At 44.2% G+C, this 20,544-nt stretch overlaps 1 protein-coding gene across 2 annotated transcripts in view; it reads right to left on the reverse strand.

Annotated features, from left to right (window-relative positions):
* RASA3 (RAS p21 protein activator 3) overlaps positions 1-20,544 on the reverse strand; it is a 255,686-nt gene that overhangs the window by 81,346 nt on the left and 153,796 nt on the right. For both annotated transcript variants that reach the window (XM_074964223.1, XM_074964213.1), the window contains exon 4: positions 9,698-9,792. In XM_074964223.1, coding sequence (XP_074820324.1) covers positions 9,698-9,792 — 95 coding nt within the window. The remainder of the gene's footprint in view (positions 1-9,697; positions 9,793-20,544) is intronic.

The following is a 20,544-nucleotide window of genomic DNA, read 5'->3' on the forward strand; positions in this document are numbered from 1 at the left end:
GAAGCCTAAAGAACCTTATCTCATAAATCAGAGCCATAAAACCTTAATCCAAGCAATCTAATTTGCACATGTAAGAGAAGGTTACTTACTGTAACTGGAGGTTCTTCGATATGTGTAGTCCCTATCTGGATTTCAAATGTGGGTACACAAGTTCACCATGCGTCGGAGCCGGAACTGTTCATAGTAATGTCCATTGACCTGCATGTGTGTTGTGTGTTGACCATGTGGTGCGTCTGAGGCTCTAAGAGTCTGTGCAGATCTATGCCGCGCCAGTTTCCTCTTATCAGGAAGCAGAGGAGCCTGGAGCAGAGGGGATAGAGGGCGAGATTGGAATCCAGATAGGGACCACACATCTCGAAGAACCTCCAATTACGGAAAGTAACCTTCTCTTCTTTGAGTGATGGTCACTATGTGGATTCCAAACGTGGGAGAGTAGCGAGCAGTGATCAGGATGGAGGCGGGCGTGAGGTCTCACCAGAAGACACAGTCTGAAGGACGGCCTGACTGACAGCAGCATCTGACACTGAGGCAGGGGTGATGGCGTATTCGGTGGAAAAGGTGTGAACAGAAGCCCAAGGGGCTGCCTTACAAATGTTATTCCAGGGAACATCTGCCAGGAAGGCGAATATTGCAGCATATGCCTGGGTAGAGTGGGCCGTGACTCTGGGAGAGAAGGTGACTCAGGAGACAGTATAGCAGTCCATGATGCAATGGGTGATCCACTTGGAGAGTCACTGTGAAGAGAGGGCATGACCCTGGCAGCACTCCGCGATGGCGATGAAGAGGAGATGTTTGGAAGGTGCAGGTGCGTTGGAGATAAAAAGCCAAAGCCGGCAAACACAGAGAGCATGGAACGCATGCTCACCGGGAGAGGTGTACAGTTTAGCGTAAAAGATCAGGAGGTGCATGCACTGGTTGAGGTGAAACAGGGAGGCCACCTTGGGGAGGAATGTGGGATAGAGGTGGAGGGAGACCTTGTCTTTGTGGAAGATGGTGAATCCACCATCGTGGCTGCGAGTTCTCTAACTCACTGTGCTGAGGTACTTGCCACAAGAAAGATCAATTTCATGGAGAGGTGGGCAAGGGAGCAGATTGCCAGGTGTTCAAAGGGTGGCTTAGTGAGGGAAGAGAGAACAAGGTTGTGGTCCCAGGAGGGGGTAGGTTTATGCACGATGGGGAAAGTGTTGAGAAAGCCACGAAGGATGTGGGAGGTGGTTCGGTGCGTGAAGACACAGAAGCCATCCACAGGGGAAAGAAAGACACTCATAGTCATCAGGTGCACATGGACGGAGGAGTGGGAGAGGCCTGACTGGTGGAGGTGGAGGAGGAAGTCTAGGAGAACAGGAATAGAAGTGGAGTTGATGGAGTGATGTTGATGGCATGCCCACATAGTGAAACAATGCCACTTGGCCTGAAAACAGGCCTGAGAGGATGGGCGTCTGCTACACATAAGGATGTCACGGACTGGGGCAGAGCAGGAGTCATCTATGCGTGAACTCCATCCAAATAGTAAGCCGTGAGATAGAGAGGGCCTTGGCTGGGGTGACGCAGGCAGCTGTGTGCTTACATGAGGAGATCTGGGAGGACTGGAAGGAGGACTGGCGGGTGAGCAGAGAGGTGAAGGAGATCTGTGTACCAATACTAGAGAGGCCAGGAGAGGACAATTAGAATGAGCACTGGCTGGTCACAGCAGACCTTATGCAGAACTTGGGGAAGCAAAGGGACAGATGGAAAGGCATAACAGAGGTCAGTGATCCGTGGGAAGAAAAGGGCCCGGCTGAGAGCACCCCTGGAGCAAAAGAGAGGAAGTTTGTAGTTATCCAGGGTCGAAAAGAGGTCCCAGTGTGGTGTTCCTCAGAAGAGATAGCAGAAAGTGGGGTCATGGAGTTCCCACTCTTGGCTGACATGGAAGGAACAGCCGAGCATGTCCACCAGGGAGTTGCTGGTGCCTGGGAGGTGAACGGCATGCAATGTGATCCTATCCCGGAGGCACCAAGTCTCCTTGCATAGGGAGGAGAATCTGGCTCCACCCTGCTTGTTGATATAGACAACCACAGTCATGTTGTCAGACAGTAACTGAACATGCTGCGAGTGGAGGCAGAGTAGGAGGTCTTGGCAGGGAAGACAGACAGCGCAGAGTTCTAGGATGCTGATGTGCATCCGTGCCTCCCTAAGCGACCAGAGGCCCTGAGCCGTGTGACCGTCCAGATGAGCGCCAATGAGTGAAGTGGTGATATGGGATAGGGGTGTATGTGAAAGGGACACTGGCTAAGACCGCTGACTGGTTGCACAACCAGGTGAGAGGTGATGGCAGAGGAAGGGATCAAGATTGGTTTGCCGAGGCTGTCTGACTGAGGATCGTAGACAGAGTGGAGCCACAGTTGAAGGCAACGCATATAGAGGCAGGCATATGGCATGATGGAAGTGCAGGCCACCATATGGCTAAGGAAGAGGAGGCACTGACGGACTTAGGTGCAAGGACGACGATGAAGCCACGCAACGAGAGTGGTGAGAGCAGCAAAAGGGTCTGAGGGAAGAAAGGCTTGGGCTGTGACAGAGTCCAGGTGAGCCTCTATGAAAGCAAGCATGCGGGTAGGGGTGAGGACTGATTTTTCTTCCTGGATACAGATCCCCAAGGTGTCAAGGAGGGTGCGCAGGGTCCACATGGTGGTGAGGAGGTGAGCTCAGGAAGGTGACACAAGGAGCCAGTTGTCCAGGTAGGGAAACACAGAGTGACCCAGGTGATGCATGTGGGCTGCCACAACAGTGAAAACCTTCGTAAAGACACAGGGGACAGTGGCAATCCCAAAAGAGAGGACCCAGAATTGGTAGTGGGATGAGCCCATCATGAAGCTGAGGAAATTTCCTTGAGCAGGGTGGATGTCCACATGGAAATAAGGATATGAAGGATATCCTTCATATCAAGAGCCGCGAACCAGGCCCCAGGGGGAAGTGACTGGGTGCTGATGGGGAGTGTGACCATCCGGAAGCAGAATCTGTGGATGTATTAGTTCAGCAACTGAAGATCCAAAATGGGACGGACACCACCTCCCTTCTTCGGTACAAGGAAGTAAGGGGAGTAGAAACCATGGCCGTGGTAGTGCAGTGGAACAGATTCTATGGCACCCTTGTGGAGGAGGGCACATGCTTCCTCTTGAAGAAGATGGTATTGGGAGGAATCTCCTGAAAGCTCCACAGGAGGATGACAGGGCGAGAAGGAGAGGAATTCTGTGAGGTAGCCCTGATGAACAATGTCCAGCACCCAGTGATCTGAGGTAATCAGATATGCGAAAAGGGCGAGAGGACATCTGAAAACAATCGGGTTGGGAGGAGGGTTCATGAGTCTCGGGGAAGCAGTCAAAAGGACTGTTTAGAGGATGGTTGTGGGATGGCAGAAGCAGCAGAGGCAGCAGGCTGGTGATACTGAGAAGGTTCTGGGGGACGCTGAGGATATGGCTGATAGGTGGCACAAGGGCAGGATCTGAAGGATGACCTCTGTTGCCTGCAGGTTGGGGCTGGGGCTATATACCCCATGATCGGAGGATATCATGAGAGTAAATAAGGGAACATGGGGACTCATCAGTCTTGTCTCTACACAGTTTGTTGTTATGGAAGAGGAAGTTCTCAAGCGTAGTCTGAACCGTCTTCAGAAATCTGCTAGATTGTAGCCAGGAATCACAGCAGAGGACAAATCCTGATGCCAGAGAGCAGGACACAGTATCAGCAGCATCAACCACCACCTGGAGAGTCACCTGGGCAACCAAGTTGCCTTCATCCAGAAACTGGTGCAAGTCCTGCTGCTTCTCCAGAAGGAGGAAGGCTTTGAAGTCTGCGAACCTCGAGTACAAGAGAAAGTCACACGTGGCAAGGATAGCCTGGTAGTTTGCAATTCGGAATTGGAGGCCCGGAGAAGAGTAGGCCTTGTGGTCCAGCAGGTCTAACTTCTTGGTGGCACGATTCGGGGGGAAGTAGATTTAAAATGCTGCTGTCTGGTGTGTTCAATTGTCATGTGGCCTACAAGAGAGTTAGGCGGCGGTGAGTAAAAAGAAAGTGAGTCGCTTTGGAGGGGATGAAATAATGATGTTCTGCCCACTTGGGAGCAGGAGCACAAGAAGCCAGGGTGTGCCAGACTGTCTGGGCTGGTTGTAAAATGGCCTCACGAATAGGCAGGGTGCTGCAGAAAGGTCAGGGGGGGTAGCAATTTGTCCAGGAACTGGTTCTGGGGGTCCTGTATGTCCTCCACAGTCAGGTTGAGGGCCGTAGCCACACGGCGAAGGAGATGGTTGATTGACAGGGTGTAGGTATGGATGGTGCCACGGTTCAGGACTATACGACCATGTGTGCAAGGAGGTAGAATCTAGTTCGGAGGACCACTCAAAAGCAGAAAAGGGGTCCCGGAGGGCAGAGCTGTTGGGAGAGCTGGAGCTGACGGTGTGGGGTGAACTGAAGGTGGAAAATCCAGGAGCAAGAGAGGTTCCTCCATGGAAGGGCCCGGCAGAGAGAGGCAGAGCGGAAGAGGAGGCTGAAGGAGAAGCGGTTCATCCGTGGGAGATGGCAGTCTGGGAGCGAGCGGAGGCCCGGAGCGTGGAGGGGAGCCATCATACGGTAACAATAGTTCAGCTGTCGGCGTGAGAGGGGACTGGTGTCCCAGTGTATGCAGGACCGGATGTGCAAGTTCAATCAGTCCCAGAGGAGTGGACGGAGCCAGAGTGGACGGTGGTGGACCAGTCACTGCAGCTGATGGCAGGACTGATGGAGCACGGCGTTTCGACTTATGGTCTGAGTGGGATTTCTTCGATGCCGGAGCATGCAGATCAACGTGCGACTTCTAATGAGACCAAGCACAGCTCAGGGAGGCAATGCTGCCTTTAGAGGCAGTCTTAGTTGGGGAGCCACCTTTATGCCCATGGTTGTGCGTCTTATGAGCACAATGGGTCTTGGTCAGTTGTGGTGGTGCTGTCAGTGCCGGCTGGGAAGGACCAAGATAGGTGCGCACCACTGGTGCGGAGCATCGGGCCGTTGGATCCACGGGCTCCGGATCCCATTGTGCATGTGGGCACATTGCCTCCTCCATAAGGAACTTGCGGAGGCAAAGTTCCCTGGCTTCACTAGTTCAAGCTGGAAAGGAGCGGCAGATGGAGCAGCGGGAGGCAATATGGGCTTTACCCAAGCAGTAGAGACAACATTGGTGCTCGTCACTCACAGAGAAGGAGCATGGGCATAAGGGATAGTATTTGAAGCCTGCTTGCCTGGGCATAGTCCTCGGGCTGGGGAAGGAATCCCTGCAAGGGGAGAAGTCCGACAAAGATAACCTATCTAACTAAGAACTAGCGGACAACTATAAACCACTAGAGAAAAAAACTATGTACAGACAATGAGTGAAGAACAGTTCTCTCAGCAAGCTAAGAGCACCGAGGAACCGAGGTTCCAACTCTGGCCACACGGTGGCAAGAAGGAACTGGAGTGGTGTTGACCCACACAGCCTCTTAAAGCCTTGGACACACCACACGGTTGATGCATAATGCACATGTGGGTCAACAGACATTACTATGAACAGTCTGGCTCCGGTGCATGGCATGCTTGCGTACCCACTTTTGGAATCCACATAGGGACCATCATGCAAAGCAGAAATTATTTGCACATGCAAATTTCAAAAACATTGTTTTACACAGAATAGCAGCTTCCTTGAGAGACGGTCATTGGACAGGCTGTCACATGTGCAATATTGTGAAGACACGGACAAAAAATAATACAGAATAGCACAATGCCAGCTCCAATTTGGGATGTGCGTCTGTTCAATGATAAAACACAGCTGAGGTAACTGGAGCTATTTCAGAAACAGTGGAAGAAAATCGGCTCACTGGATTAGCACTACTAGCAGTGCATCGCAGTCAGCCTCTCTCAGTAGAGAATGTGATCGACATCCTTGCACTCGCACCCTGACACCTAGATTTTCTACTTTAATATTCTGTGTAACATGTACTAATATAGACTTTTAACCCCATACACCTTTTGTAGAGACCTCTGATACCTGGTAGGTAACATGGGCCCCTCCTTAGGAAAATTCTGGTTGCGCCCGCTGTGATTTTTGGAAGGAAGCAATTCCACTGTGAAAGACATGCTAAATGTCTGGCTCATGCATGCTACACCCTATGCATTGCCAGCTCCACAATCCCCAGCTATTGTAACAGGTTGCGGAGAAACAGTTTTTCAGAGAATGATGGCCCAGCTTTTTCATCCAGAAGACAGAACCAGTGCATGAAGCAGAGCAGCAGTGATATGCTAATCGGACAGTGGTTGTTTATTAGATGGACTGCTGTATTTTGCATCAGCTATTGCTTCTTGGTGGACATAACTTTCAATCCCAAACTCAGTGAATTGCAAAAGCCTCTGGAGACAATGAATGCATGGAGCACCATCACAAAATACAGATTCAACAGGAAGCAGCATGGCCTCCCTGCCACAGTCATTATCTGGATATTCAGGCACAACAAAGAGCCCAGCAGAACCCCACAACTGCGTGTCACCATGACAAATGGAATTCAGCAACCCTCAATTGAGGGCATTGGTATAGCTTTGGAAAATTCTTCAGAATGTTTCCTTCTTACTAACTTTAATACAGTCTTGCCTACGTTCACATAACTTTTCTTCATCCTGTTACTCCTCTCAGGCACGGAGATATGGGGATTATCACATTGTCTACACTAGATGCGAAGCTAGATATTTCCCACAGTGGAGTTCATAATGTCCCACATATTCCCCCTAAAGGTAAGGATTAGGAATAGATGTTTAATAGAAAAAGAGAAGATTGGGTCCTGAAAGCCTCCGTAATTGAGCTCTCTCAAGGAAGAGCAACTGCCTACCATCATGGGTCTGAGAGAAGTGAGCTAAGTTATCTCAGTGCAATTCTGCTCACCCCGCCAGATCATTCAACAGGTCCTCATAATCATTTGGATTAGAAGATGCAGTACTAGCATGATTAGATGTCCATTGCCAGGGACAAAGACAACTCTGGAGTTTATTTCCATTGGTTCGCTTTAGTACTCTGAACTTACAGAGAACCACTTTAGAAACAGAAGTTAGGACCCAGCTCCACCATGAATTTATTAGGTAATTATTTCCACAAGTTTTAAACCTAATCTATTAGGTAACAGGGCTCCCTAGGCAAGTCATGTAGACCAAACTCTTAAGAAGCATCCACTAACTTTGCTATATAAAACTGGAAAGACATGTTAAGGCCACTGACTGACAGAGGTGGGACTAGGACTCAGGAGTTCTTGACACCCAGCCCTGTGCTTAATCCACTAGATGTTATGGCTCTGGGGACCATCGCCAGAATATTTAAGTGCTAGTTCACACACTAAAGGGACTTCTTGTTTGCACACTACAGGGGCTTTTTTGCATGCTTCAGTGTGAATAATTGTCTGCCGATTTCTACAACAGTTTTGAGGAGAGAGAGAAACAAAGGAAAATGAATTGCTTAAACATTTTACACATATTTTTCACCAGTTTTGTTAAACATATTCCGTACTTCATCTTCTCCCCTAACAAACGGATAAAATTAATTTTCCAAAAAGAGATACAGCTGAGACACCTACCACAAGTACAAATCAGCCTTTATTTTACTCCTTTTGTTGGACTACCTTCTCCTTACATAGCCGTCCTCACAGAGTATTTCCAAATCTGCCCACCATTGTAGTGGGGAATATAAAAATCTCTTGTAATATATTCTAACAAACCTTACATGAGACGTTTAAGCAACAGGGTAAAATTGTCCAAATGCTCATCATATTTCTGCTAGTTGTAATAACTGCTTATCACAGAAGCCAGAAACAGCTTTTAACACTTTTTTTAATAAGATACAAACAGAGGAAGTGATAAGCAGTGCAAAAAAAATCACAAACAGTACATGCTTTCCAGCTAATATTATGCTCTCACTATCCTCAAACTAGAATATTTCACAACCCTATGCTTTATTAGCTCACAACTTCAGTAACAAATTATCAGTGTTCTCCTAGAGAGTCTCCTTGGTCTAATATAGCTCCCACAGGCAAACGGCTGTCAATATTAGAGCAAAATCAACATGGCTGAGTACTATGCAAATATTGGCTCACTTCATCTGATAAATGATAAAGGAAAGTTTTCATATCCTGCAGGAAATAAACACTAATACAATCTATTGTTTTAAAACTACTGCAACAAGAGCCTTCTAGGTGAGAAGAAGAAGAAAGAAGCAAGAGTAAACAAAAGATTTCAATGCCCTTAAAAGCCTTTCTATGATGTAGACACACAAAGGATCAATATTTTACCAGAGAATGTTACAGACTGAACTGGAACAGCAATTACGACAATGCCTTCACATCATGCTCATAACTGTAGGTTACCCAACTTTGTTTTTTTGGAATAAGCAAAACTACATATATTTTAAAGTATAGTATAAGTATGCTTCACTGCAAAGTACATACACTTAAAACACATGGCTACACAGTATACACATTCATTTTCCTGTACACAGTGTGCACACATACACGCACATGGAGATCAAAAAGCCAATATATGCCAAAAGCTATACCACACTGTGGTGTCTGAGTAGCATTTCCCCATTCCATGCATAGGAAAACACTGCAGTGTACTCAGACCGCAGTGTCTGTGGGCTCCTATGCTCATATTGATTGTTCAAAGGTAACCTACAATATTAAATTCTTATTTAAGGACAATATTTGTTATTTTAAAAATGGAATCTGGTTCAAAAGAGGTCTAGTAGACACAAAAAGGAGCCATTAGAAAGGTATGCCTGAAATCTACAGCTGCCTGGATATCAAAGAAGTTAGAGGGATAACTTGATTTTTACTTCTTTTTTAAAATTTTCTAAGATTCCAGCTTCTGATAGAGCACTCTCTAAATAGCATGCTTCCCCCCTCCCCACACAAACTTCTCAATACATTTTATAATGCATTTTCTGCTCCTTGTTGACCTTAACAGTTTTCCCAGGCAACGGAGAGTATGCCTAAATAGGAAATCAGTGTAACTGACAACATGTGGAAAGCTGTCAAATGCACAAAGTAAGCTGAAAATAGACAATTTTTTTTCTTGATAACTTTCCATTTATTAAAATGGACAGCACCACCTATTATTAAGGTTGCCACCTTTCTAAGACCCAGCACAGGCAGTCTTAATTCTGGTACTTTCTAACTTTTGAGAGTTTGAATTTGCAAGCTTAATAATGTTCTTTTCACACAGTTTTTTTGTGTAATAATAATAATAATAATAATTTTAGGTGGCACTTGTAACCCTGATTTTCAAGTTGACAATGTCCCTTTAAGACTGAACAGTTATCTGTAAGACCTTCAGGATCTTTAGTATTTTGTAGCTAGCCATCCTATTTTACACTATCCCTATAGTTTATGTAGCTTTAATCATATGGTAAATTACAAAAGTCTAGGTTGAAATCAATTAAATCAATACAAAACTATATGGGTGAAATTGACTTCAATGGACCAAAATTTCACCTTATATCACCAGTTCAAAAAAAAAATAAATCCACACACACATGCTTTAATTACAAATATCAATGTAACCTCAACTGAAGTCATTAATGACACTTCCATATCTGTGCCAGCTTATTTTCTGTAATTAGATGGCTCTAGAAGTTGCAATGGTGGCATTATAAAATACCTTGACAAGGGAGAAATCTCACCTGTACTTCTGAATCAGCATCAACATGCTGTAGCTGAAACCAGGTGTCTCTGTTATGGTATTTCTGGAGATCTTCCTTCTGTATAGCTACTTTTCCTGGAAACGGAATAAATCAAGAAGCATTGTTTAAATGTATTATTTTTACACACAGATTTATTTCAATAGGACTTCAATGTAAACAGTTTTTTCAAACCAGTGATCTAATGACTATTCCCCACAATCAGAGCTATAGGGCTATGAAAGACTAGCAAGACAATGCATTACTTTTCTTTATGGCAAGAAACTTTTTCTACTTTGCATCATGAAAAACTTTGAAATTCCTTACAGCATACTCATTTAACAAGTTGAAGTATTGTACAGCATCAATCTGTTTATGACTGGGTTTACAGTAAAATACCATGATGCTACAATAAACATCTGTCAGAACCTTGAAAACCTACTGGCATTGTCCTGCCATTTTAATTTTAAAGGCAGAACTCCCCAATAATCCCAATGGAAAGTTCCAGGCATTGTAGTAGGTTTGGACTCACAACTAGACGAGTGGACATGGCATTTTACTTTATTTTTTAACAGAAAGCACTGTTGAAGCAGGGGACACCAAGTTATGACCCCTGGATTTTAATTCCAATTCTGCACTAGCTGGTTGTGTGACTCTGAACTTTACACATAGTCTCTGTCATTTTACAACCTAAAAATTGGTTAAGATACAACTACCTTACTCACAAGAAGTTTGGAGGCTTAAAGTTTGCAGAGACCTAGCATTCTACTAATAGTGCGCCATCCACTTGAGGACAAGAATCATTATTCGCATGTACAGGTACACACTACTTCTAAATTTAAATCAAGGAAAATACACGCTAGCGCTACCCTTACATTTTAACTCCCACTAAAGCGTATGTGACCTAACTAAAATAACAGGCTCTAATTCCATGTGTGTTATGAATTGACGTATGAGCACTAAGGTCCAGATTTTTAAAGGTTTTAGGGATTGCTGCACATGCTTAAATCCTGTTAGGCACTGAAACACTGAGTGCAGCAATGCCAAAACACCTTTAAAAATCTGGGTTTACGGCTGAAACTTTCACTTCATCCAGATGGTCATAAAGGGAGTTGTGTCAAGTAGTCTCTGATGGGCAGTAAAACCTTTTTGGAGGAGGTTTATTTTTTTGTATTTACAGAGCAGTTGTACAAAAGGAGGATTGATGGTCAGTCCCAGAAGACCATGTGATTCTCAGAGAGCAGCTTCAGGCTAGATGGCTTCCCAAAGACTGACTGATGAAGGCACAGTGAACAAAGTGTTTTAAGTTGAGAGAAACAGATGCAAGACAGCTGCCTCTTGGTAAAAGGGCAGTGGTGTTGTACCTGAAGTTTCTGCAAAAGGGAGTTGCCTGTGTGCAGTTCATTCAAGGAATCAGGACTTGTGTACAGTTTGTAAATAAAAAAAATACACTTAGAGAAATGCCCTGTCACTAATTTATCTTCCAATGGGAAACCTACCTGCAAGGCCTCTAAATCTACCATGCGTGGCAAAGGGTCAGTGATATTCCTATTGCATACAAACTAAAGCCCAAGTATCTATAGATAATATTTCCAAAGCAGGGAATAAACAAACTAATAAACTCAAGTCACTTACCTTGTTGGCACACTCTAGCTTGATTTCTTACAAGAAAACTTGAATGAGCATTTAAGTAAGTTTTATAATTCATGTTTTGAAGTATCCCCTGACCAGCATTCAGCCCTTTTCTCAGTTGCGTTCAGACCCTTCCACACAGTGTTCCCTTGTTTTCTAGCTGCTCCCAAGTAGCTATGAGTTACAGCTACCACTGGCCCTCTTGTCACCAACAAGCTGCTTCCCGTGCCAGCTCCCACCCTTTTAGCCCCAATGCCTAAAGTGCCTTGCATAGGTGGCGGGTATAAGAGGCCAGGGGAGGCGACGCCTCCCCAGACAGCCAGCATGCCGCCCTTGGAGCATGCCACCACTGAAAGGGAGGGCGTCCCAGCTGGGGCCCTGCCTGCGATTCACTGCCAGGCCCCGTTACCGCTCTTCTCCTGAGGCTCTGCCTCTTCCTGTCCCAACTCCTCCTACATGGGGCCTCATGGGAGGGGGTGAAGGGGCACACATGAGTGGTGAGCAGCCTGCCAGCTGGTGAGCAGGGGAGGGGGTGAAGAGGTGCGAACAGCAGGGACGGGGGTGGAGCGTGGACAGGGCTTCAGGGGAGGAGGCTGAGTGGGGGCGGTGCCATGGTCTGGGTGCCATCCATCTCCCCAAACAGAGGAGTCATGTGCTGCCCATGGTGCCTTGCCCTCTCTCCACAGCCAGGCTCCCCCAGATTCCTGCCTCTGGCTTTCTGCTCCTAACTAATTCTGTGCAGCCTCTGACTCATTCGTGAACTCCTCTGACCTCAGCTCAACACTTCCCCTTCCTGTCCTTAGATCAGTGTTTATCAAACTTTTGTATTGGTGACCTCTTTCACACAGCAAACCTATGAGTGCAACCCCCCTTCTAATTTAAAAACACTTTTTTTTGTATTTAACACTATTCTAAAATGCTGGAGGCAAAGCAGGGTTTGGGGGTGGAGGGTGACAGCTCGCAACCTCCCATGTAATAATCTTGTGACCCCCTGAGGGGTCCCAACCCCCCAGTCTGAGAACCCCTGTCTTAGACCCCTCTACTGGCTGGATGTTATATTGGGGATTAACACAGTGCCAAATAATGAGCTACCAAGTTCATTACAGTATTTTTATTGGATGTGCAGTGTTAATGACTCTCACTTCTCAGGACGCCAATCATGAAATTACACAAACCTACAGTGTAAGATAGCAGATATTTGAATTATTTATGGGGAATACATAGCTGGTGAAGTTACGTTATTGAGAGTGTATTTGTACAGGAATTATGGATATGTATTTTCTAGGCTTCAATTGTTATGGTCAAACAGGCAGCACCTTGGCAAACTGGCTTCTCTAATGAGCATGTGAATACAGTAAATCCACAAGTGACCTCCCAAAAATGTCTTTGGATTTTCATTTGAAATTGTTTGTTCACTTTCGCTTATGATACTCTTCTAATCCAGTGCACAAATTCTCTAGCCAGACTCTGCATGTAACAATTACCTCACAAGTAATGTCGTTGGCACGCTTTCATCAGCCAATTCCACTCATAGTCACCTTCATTTCATGGAACTTTCCCATAGAAAGCTCTCAGGCAATTTAGTTTATATCAGAATATTAACAGCACATATGCTGACACATTATACAGGCCCTAATTCTCCAACTGGATCTGTGCAGAGTTTGGACAACTTCTTTTGAGCTCCAGAAGGGCAAGCCTGCACAGATCCGATTGCGGGATCAGGGCTATAGTATGTAACTACAGTATAAATATTTTTGGACCATGGATTCATTCATCCAGCACCAAGTGGATTAATATGGAGGTACAACTGTTTTGATCAGTAAACTGAACAGTGCTACTTTGCAGCGCGCACAAATGCAATTCAAACACTGTGCTTAAGTTTTTCCAGAAGTGAGGTTGAAAGGGACAGTTAGCAACAAACACAGAAGCTACATTTTCTGTCTTCGTTATTCTTTTCTCTCCCCTCTTGTGTGTATTTGTCTTGTTTGGTCTTTTAGGAAACAGGAACAGACTTCAGCAACAGCTCCAGCCCATCCTAACTAACTTTTTCTCTCCCCCACCCTCAAAAGTACATTTATTATCATCTTTAATACCATCTAAGAGCCAGTCAAGCAGGGTTCTTTCCTTCTAAACGTTCTCTACAGCTAAAGGGATATTGTTAACATGAAAGTTTTACTTCATACTTTACAGTTCAAATGCTTTAATTGTTTTCCTTTCTTTTTCTGTATCTTTAATAAAAGCTTAAAAGGATTTGTAATGGTGTTTGCCATCTCCTAAGCAAGCTGAGGTCTCTGTACGTGGAACCCTGTGCCTTGTTTAAAACAGGAAAGGTTGTTAATGTTAACATCTTTGACTCCTTTGGGCCCATTTATTCCATTTAAAGTAATACAACACACCTCAGACCACACACCACAATCTTATCTTTTCCCTCACTAGGGGTTCCAGACTTTCAGCACTTCCTTTGCCAAATACAAGAAACGAACAACTATTAGTGTTGGGTACTTTGGTAAAAAGGCATGCGAAATATGAGAAGTTGAAGGGACAGCGTTAAGGCTGTGGGAATGGGTAAGTTGTGGGCCTGAGAGTGGAGAAGTAGAGTGTAGGTATTGTTAGGTAGCATAAATTTTCATTTCCTTGTTCTTGTGGTTGTGTCAGTTATGTAAACTCTGTTTCACAAAAATTTTTGTGTATTAATATATTTTGTATATAATTCAAACTATACCTGTTTTCCTTCTCGTAAGTATAAATTTCTAAGTGTATATGTAATTGAATAGACTGTACAGCAATTTATATCTCAGGCTAATTCTAATTTGTGAGCTGATTTCTTAAAGACTGTTTTTGTGTAACTCAGTTATTGATTTTCTTTATTTGTATGGTTTTTATTTTTATTTATATTTGTTCACTATTTTATTACTCCCTTATGGGTCTAGTGGATGACAGTCACAGCTTCCTACTTCCCATAAGCTACTTCTGTCCAGCGCATGATAAAAGGCAGAATTAGTTCTCTCCTCCTATAATCTTGATTTCTCCTAGTAGGGATTTATTGCTCTAGATAAAACTTCCCACTGCTTACCTAATAATATGTTTGGTTTAGTATAGGATTCTTTTTTTGTCTTCTTTCAAGTCAAGAGCAAACGTCACAATGAGGACTTCGAAAGGAGGGCTTTGTGTGTTTCCTCAGTACCAAACTGTAACAATTCAAAAGATTTGCATCTCCTCAGCTTTGAAAGTATTCATCTGAGAAAAGCACAGCTGTTCAGTAAACATGTCAGCATAGATAAAGGAGAAAGAAACTCCGCCTCCATTCCACTGGATTGGACAGAACTCTTCAGGAGTTATGGGGCCTGCCCAAAGCAGAGGATTCATATTAGGATACACCAAAATTAGAGTTAAAAAAACAAATTTGCCTTTAATTGGCTTCACTTTGCCACAGCTCCTCCACCAGACTAAGCAGTGGGGAGTGGGGTGGAGGGAAGGATGCAACCTGCCAGAATTCTCTGAGTCACAAATGGTATGTTTCACACCCACCGAAGGCAGCTTTGCAGAGGCCACAAAGGCCCAAAGTAGCAGCAATCAATGTCAGGGCTGCACAGCAGAGAGGAAGGATCCTCACAGAACCACGTTAGGTCTATCTGCACGAGTTCCTTGCCCCTCCAGGTAACAGCTTAGTGGGCCTGAACACAACATCTAAGCACCACCTCCTTGCCCCCTACCACACCAGCCTAACCCACAGGTCAATCAGATAGCACAGAGACGTTCTATTTAGGAGTAAGAGCTCCTTTCTCATGTAGGAGAGGGCCAGGATTTGGCCCATAGTGAAGTCATCTCCCCACCTCAAAAAGCACTTCATTACACACAAGATTTTATTATTTCTAGGTTACAGCATGTATATGTGCAAACACTTGGCAAAGAACAAAAACAAAAAAAAAAAAACTTGCTTCAAATAAGTGTCCTCACGTTAGAGTTAGGGGTATAAGTTTTCAGAATAAATAGAATCTTGTCATCATTTTCCCTACACTTTTGATTGAAGCAGAGGATAAATAATTGTGTATCGGTCACACGAAGGGTATACAGGATTAACTATTCTCTTAGTGTTGTGCTAAATGATCTGATGAGGTGGCATGTTTCCTGTTTTTAACTGATCTGTACACTCAAGGTCACGGGTCTGCATCCTGAGCTACTCATTACACGCCCATGAGAATACCAGCTGGGGGCTTAAAGTGGAGCTGTTTTTCTTCAGTCATTCTTTTCAGGATTTGGCTAGGTTAAGGAAGAAGCTTTCTGCTACAATGTACTGCCATTAACTGCCTTTTTTGCATTCGTTATTTTCTCTCATTTAATATTTCCACCAAAGTGAAAGGGAATACCCAACATACTCAAAACTAACTGTGAATTAAATGAAGGTTACTTATCTGTAACTGAGATTCTTTGAGATGGACTTTGCATATTCACACTCATGGGATGTTCTGATTGGTACAGCCTAAATGGGAGAATTCTAGCCATTGGAGTGCTCACACGCCTCACTCGCCTGTCCCTTCAGTGAACATTGAGTGTCCCAGAGCGAGGATTTTCAGTTCCTTCCCCTACAACCCCAAGCCCTTTTAGTAAGTAGGAGTCTGAAGTAGCAGGGAGAGGTAGGCGTGAAGTGTGAATTTGTGGAGTCTGTCTCTAAGAGCCTCAGTTACAGGTAATGACAGGTTTCAGAGTAGCAGCCGTGTTAGTCTGTATTCGCAAAAAGAAAAGGAGTGCTTGTGGCACCTTAGAGACTAACCAATTTATTCGAGCATGAGCTTTCGTGAGCTACAGCTCACTTCATCCGATGCTGTAGCTCACGAAAGCTTATGCTCAAATAAATTGGTTAGTCTCTAAGGTGCCACAAGCACTCCTTTTCTAGTTACAGGTAAGTAACCTTCCGTTCTCTTTCAAGTGTCCTCTGTATATTCCCACTCAGGAGATAGATTAGTAAAGCAGTATCTGACCCAGGATGGTGGGACCACAAAGTCCTAATTAAATAGAGACTGCAGGACTGCTTTGCCAAATCTTGCATCAGAGCTAGATTCTAAGCAGTAGAATTTAGTGGAAGTGTGAACAGAACAGCTCTACATATTTTTATTAGAGGAAAAGTGTCTAGAAAAAGCCATAGAGGCTGCCTTCGATCTAGTAGAAAGTGTTCTAACTCCCTGAGGAAGGGACAACCCTTTCAATTCATAAGATACTTTAACACATAATCTAACCTATCTTGAAATCATTTATACAGAAATAGCTTTTCCCTCATTCTCTCTTTCATAAGCAATAAATTTTGGTGCTGTCTAAATTGTTTAGTCCTATCTAAATAAAGGGCTAGATCATCTAGAGTATGTAACATAGCCTCTCCATCATATGTATATGGTTTGGGAGGAAAAACAGTAAAATTATAAACTGCTTTATATGAAAATCGGACACCACTTTTGGTAAAAACTTTGGGCATGTATGAAAACCAATAAAGGGCAGATCAGTGAATATTGCATGTAGTTCACTGATAAGCATTGCAGAGGTGAAGGGTATTAAAAACACTGCCTTAACAGACAAATAAAATAAATTATAGCTTCCTAAACGCTCAAAGAGAGGTCTCATCAAACGTGAAAGCACTAAGTTTAAATCCCAAAATGGCATAGAGCGCCTTATTGGAGGGTATAAATTATTTAGGCCCTTTAAGAACCTTTTAACTACATCATTAGTAAAAATTTGTTTCCTCCCCACAGGTACGTGATACGCTAATATGGCTGGGAGATTAACCTTTACTGAAGATAGTGAAAGACCTGCTTTTTTTAAGGTACAATAAATATTGTAAAACATAACTTACTGGTGCTGTATATGGATATATATCATACATGGAAATCCATAATAAAAATCTACAACTATAACACTTCTGTGTGGGCTATTTCCTGGAATGCAACAATACATTTTGCACTTGTAATAAACAACTGTTTTCTGACATTCCCAGAGTCCTACTCCCTACTCTTTAAGAGGAAGAGACTGAAGATCAGGGTGATAAACCATTCTGTTGTGACAACTCCAGTGCCAGAGGCTCCATTAGCCCTCCTGACTAGTGAATTAAGTCTAGATACCATTGTCATCTGGGGCACACTAGCATTATTAAAATTACCTTATCCTTGCCCATCTGACCTTGTTTATCACTTTCTGCATGAGGGAAAATAAGGGGGAAGCATACATTAAGCCCTGACCCCAATGTATTAGAAAGACATCCAGTACTGATTCCCTGTCTCCACCTGCACTTGAGCAAAATTTCTGACACTTCCTGTTGCTGCTGGATGCAAAGAGGTCTATTGTGGGAATCCCCCCCCAAAACTGAAAGGATGTTTTACTATTTAGTCCTTCAAAGACTACTCGTGCATCTGACATGTTGACCTGCTTAGATAATCTGCGAGCGTGTTTTGCTTCCCTGCTTCATGGATTGCTATTGGATGATGATACTCTATATACCAGTTCCAAAGTTTCTTTGACTCCATGCATAACAGGAGGGAATAAGTCTCCCCACCCCTTCTTGCTTGTTCAGATAATATAATGCCATCATATTGTCCGTTACCACCTGAACTACCTTGTGTTTGACCTGAGGTAGAAATGACTTTAAATCAATCTTGTTGCTCTCAGATCTAACCCACTGATGTGAAGATACTTTTCATTTGGTGACCAATGAGGCTCTGATTAACAGCCTGTTGTTCAAATGTGCTCCCCAGCCCAGTGTGGATGCATCAGAGACAAGTATTTCCAGTGGAGGACGGGAACTGAAAGGCATATCTTCATTACACTCTGAACATTTGCTAACCATGTTAGTGGTGCTAAAAGCTGGGGTGGAGTTACTAGTTTGCATTACATGTCCCTAGTCTGTAATTTACTGGTCATCAGTTCTGAAGCTCCCTCATCTGAAGATGAACAGATAGCATCATTGGCACGGTTGACACCAATAGACCCAGCAACCACTGAAAAAAAGGTAGTGGTTGTTGTGGGGATTGATAAAGGAGATTTATAGACATTTTTACTTTCATAAATTTCTCCTCTGGAAGGAAAGCTTTTGCCATAGTTGAATCTAGTATTCCCCCATAAAGAGTTTCCTTCAGGATGGGATTAAAATGGATTTTTCCCAATTTATTTATAATCCCAGACTGGCAAAGAGGAAAACATTTGTTTTACATGCAGTAGGGTGTCTTCCTTGGATGACACTTTTATTAACCAATCGTCCAGGTACAGATACACAAACATCCCCCGCCTGCTTAGGAACGCTTCTACTACACATAGGCATTTTGTAAATACTCTGGGTGCTGTAGACAACCCAAAAAGGAGGACCTTGTTCTGAAAATGGTCCTCTCCCACTATAAAAAAAAACAGGTATTTCTGATTATAAGGTCTTACGGTCGTATGGAAATATAGGTCTTTTAAATCCATAGCTGCAAACCAATCCTGAAGGGAAACAGAAAGGATTATAGAAGGTAGAGATAACATGTTGAAACAAAATTTCTTTATATAGGTGTTTAATTTTCTTAAATCCAAAATAGGGCAAAGGCCCCCCGCCTTTTTTGAAATTAGGAAAACACAAGTAAACAATCTCTTCCTCTCTGATCTGGTAATACCACTTCTACTGCACCTAACTCCACTAGAGATTAGACCTCTGCTCTTACCAAATCAAGGTGAGCATGATCCTTGATCAAGGATGACAGAAGTCAGTTGTTGGAGGGGTAGAGAACTGACACACTCCATACCTCGGAGGAGGGCCCTGTAGCCCCTATATTCCTCATCTATATATAACTGTGATATTTCATATAAAGCATACCATGTGAGGTATCACGGGAAAGATTATGATCTGTTGGAACACACTGTTCCATCTAAATATATATATCATTAATGCATATGAAGTTATGAGAATGTGTTGTATGGTTGTCACTAAAATATGCTGTGAGTTGGGGAATCACCCAGATATTCGATCCCCTGAGACAAGGGCAAAGGAAATAACCAACGCCTGGGCGGGTGTCAAACAACCATCAATAGCCACTGTCCTGCAAAGGAATTACAATTCAATGACTCACGTGTGCAAGGCCACACTAGAGGAATTGCTCAACCTTCCCTGGTGACTCAGCAAGGCCCATCAGACATGCTTGGACTTGTATTCTCCAAGCATATAAACTAAGGGTTTGGCTACACTTGCGAGTTAGAGGCCTAGCTCACTACCCGTCTACACTGGCAAGGCACGTAGAGCTCTCTGACTCCACGCCTAGAGAGCGCCTGGTAGTTCACCTCGGTGAGAAGATTAACGCTTGTTGCGCCTTGGCTGAAACGCCTCGGTGTCAGTGTGACAAGGTGTTGCATTACTGCGCTCTGATCAGCCTCCAGAAACATCCCATAATCCCCTTAAGTCAAGCGGCCACTCTTCTCATTGTTCTGAACTCGCTGCAGGAATGCGGAAACGCCCTTTGAAAGCTCCGTTTCTGACAGCTGGCTGCTTATTTGCTCCGGGACAAAGCAACCATTACTGTGGAATGGGGTGGGGGGGGGTGCGTGCGTGTGTGTAAGAGAGAGGCGGGGGGAGGGGGGGTCTGCTGCTGTCTGAATTTACAAGACAGCATGCAGACATGCTCTCAGCCCCCAAAAACCCACTCTCCCCCCACATACACAACACACTCCCTGTCACTCCACTCCACCCCACCCCACCCCCCTTTGAAAAGCACGTTGCACTCACTTGCATGCTGGGATAGCTGCCCATAATGCACCCCTCCCAATGCCACTGCAGGTGCCGCAAATGTGGCCACGCCAGTGGGCTTGAAGCTGTCAGTGTGGACAGACTGCAGCGTGTTCCCTATGGGGCTCTCCGAAGGCTGGTTTAACTCAAGCGCTCTACATCTGCAAGTGTAGCCATGCCCTCAGAGTATAAAACAGAACAGAGTGGCCCCATGCTTTTCCTTTTCTCCTTCCTCCCACCTCCACCCAGACTGCAAGCAACAAGAATGCTCAGAAGACTGAAGACTCCAACAGAGGAAACTGGCCCAGGTTTATGAGACAAACCTGTATATTAAGGACTGTAAGATCCAGTGGGGGTGAAAACATTGCTTGATCTAAATACTGTCCAGTGTGATAATGGTTAAGGTTTAGACTGTGTTTATATTTTCTTTTCTTTTGGTAACCACTCTGACATTTTGCTTATCACTTATAATCACTTAAAAAACTAT

This window comes from Natator depressus, chromosome 1 (assembly GCF_965152275.1).
Source record: "Natator depressus isolate rNatDep1 chromosome 1, rNatDep2.hap1, whole genome shotgun sequence".
NCBI lineage: Eukaryota > Metazoa > Chordata > Testudines > Cheloniidae > Natator > Natator depressus.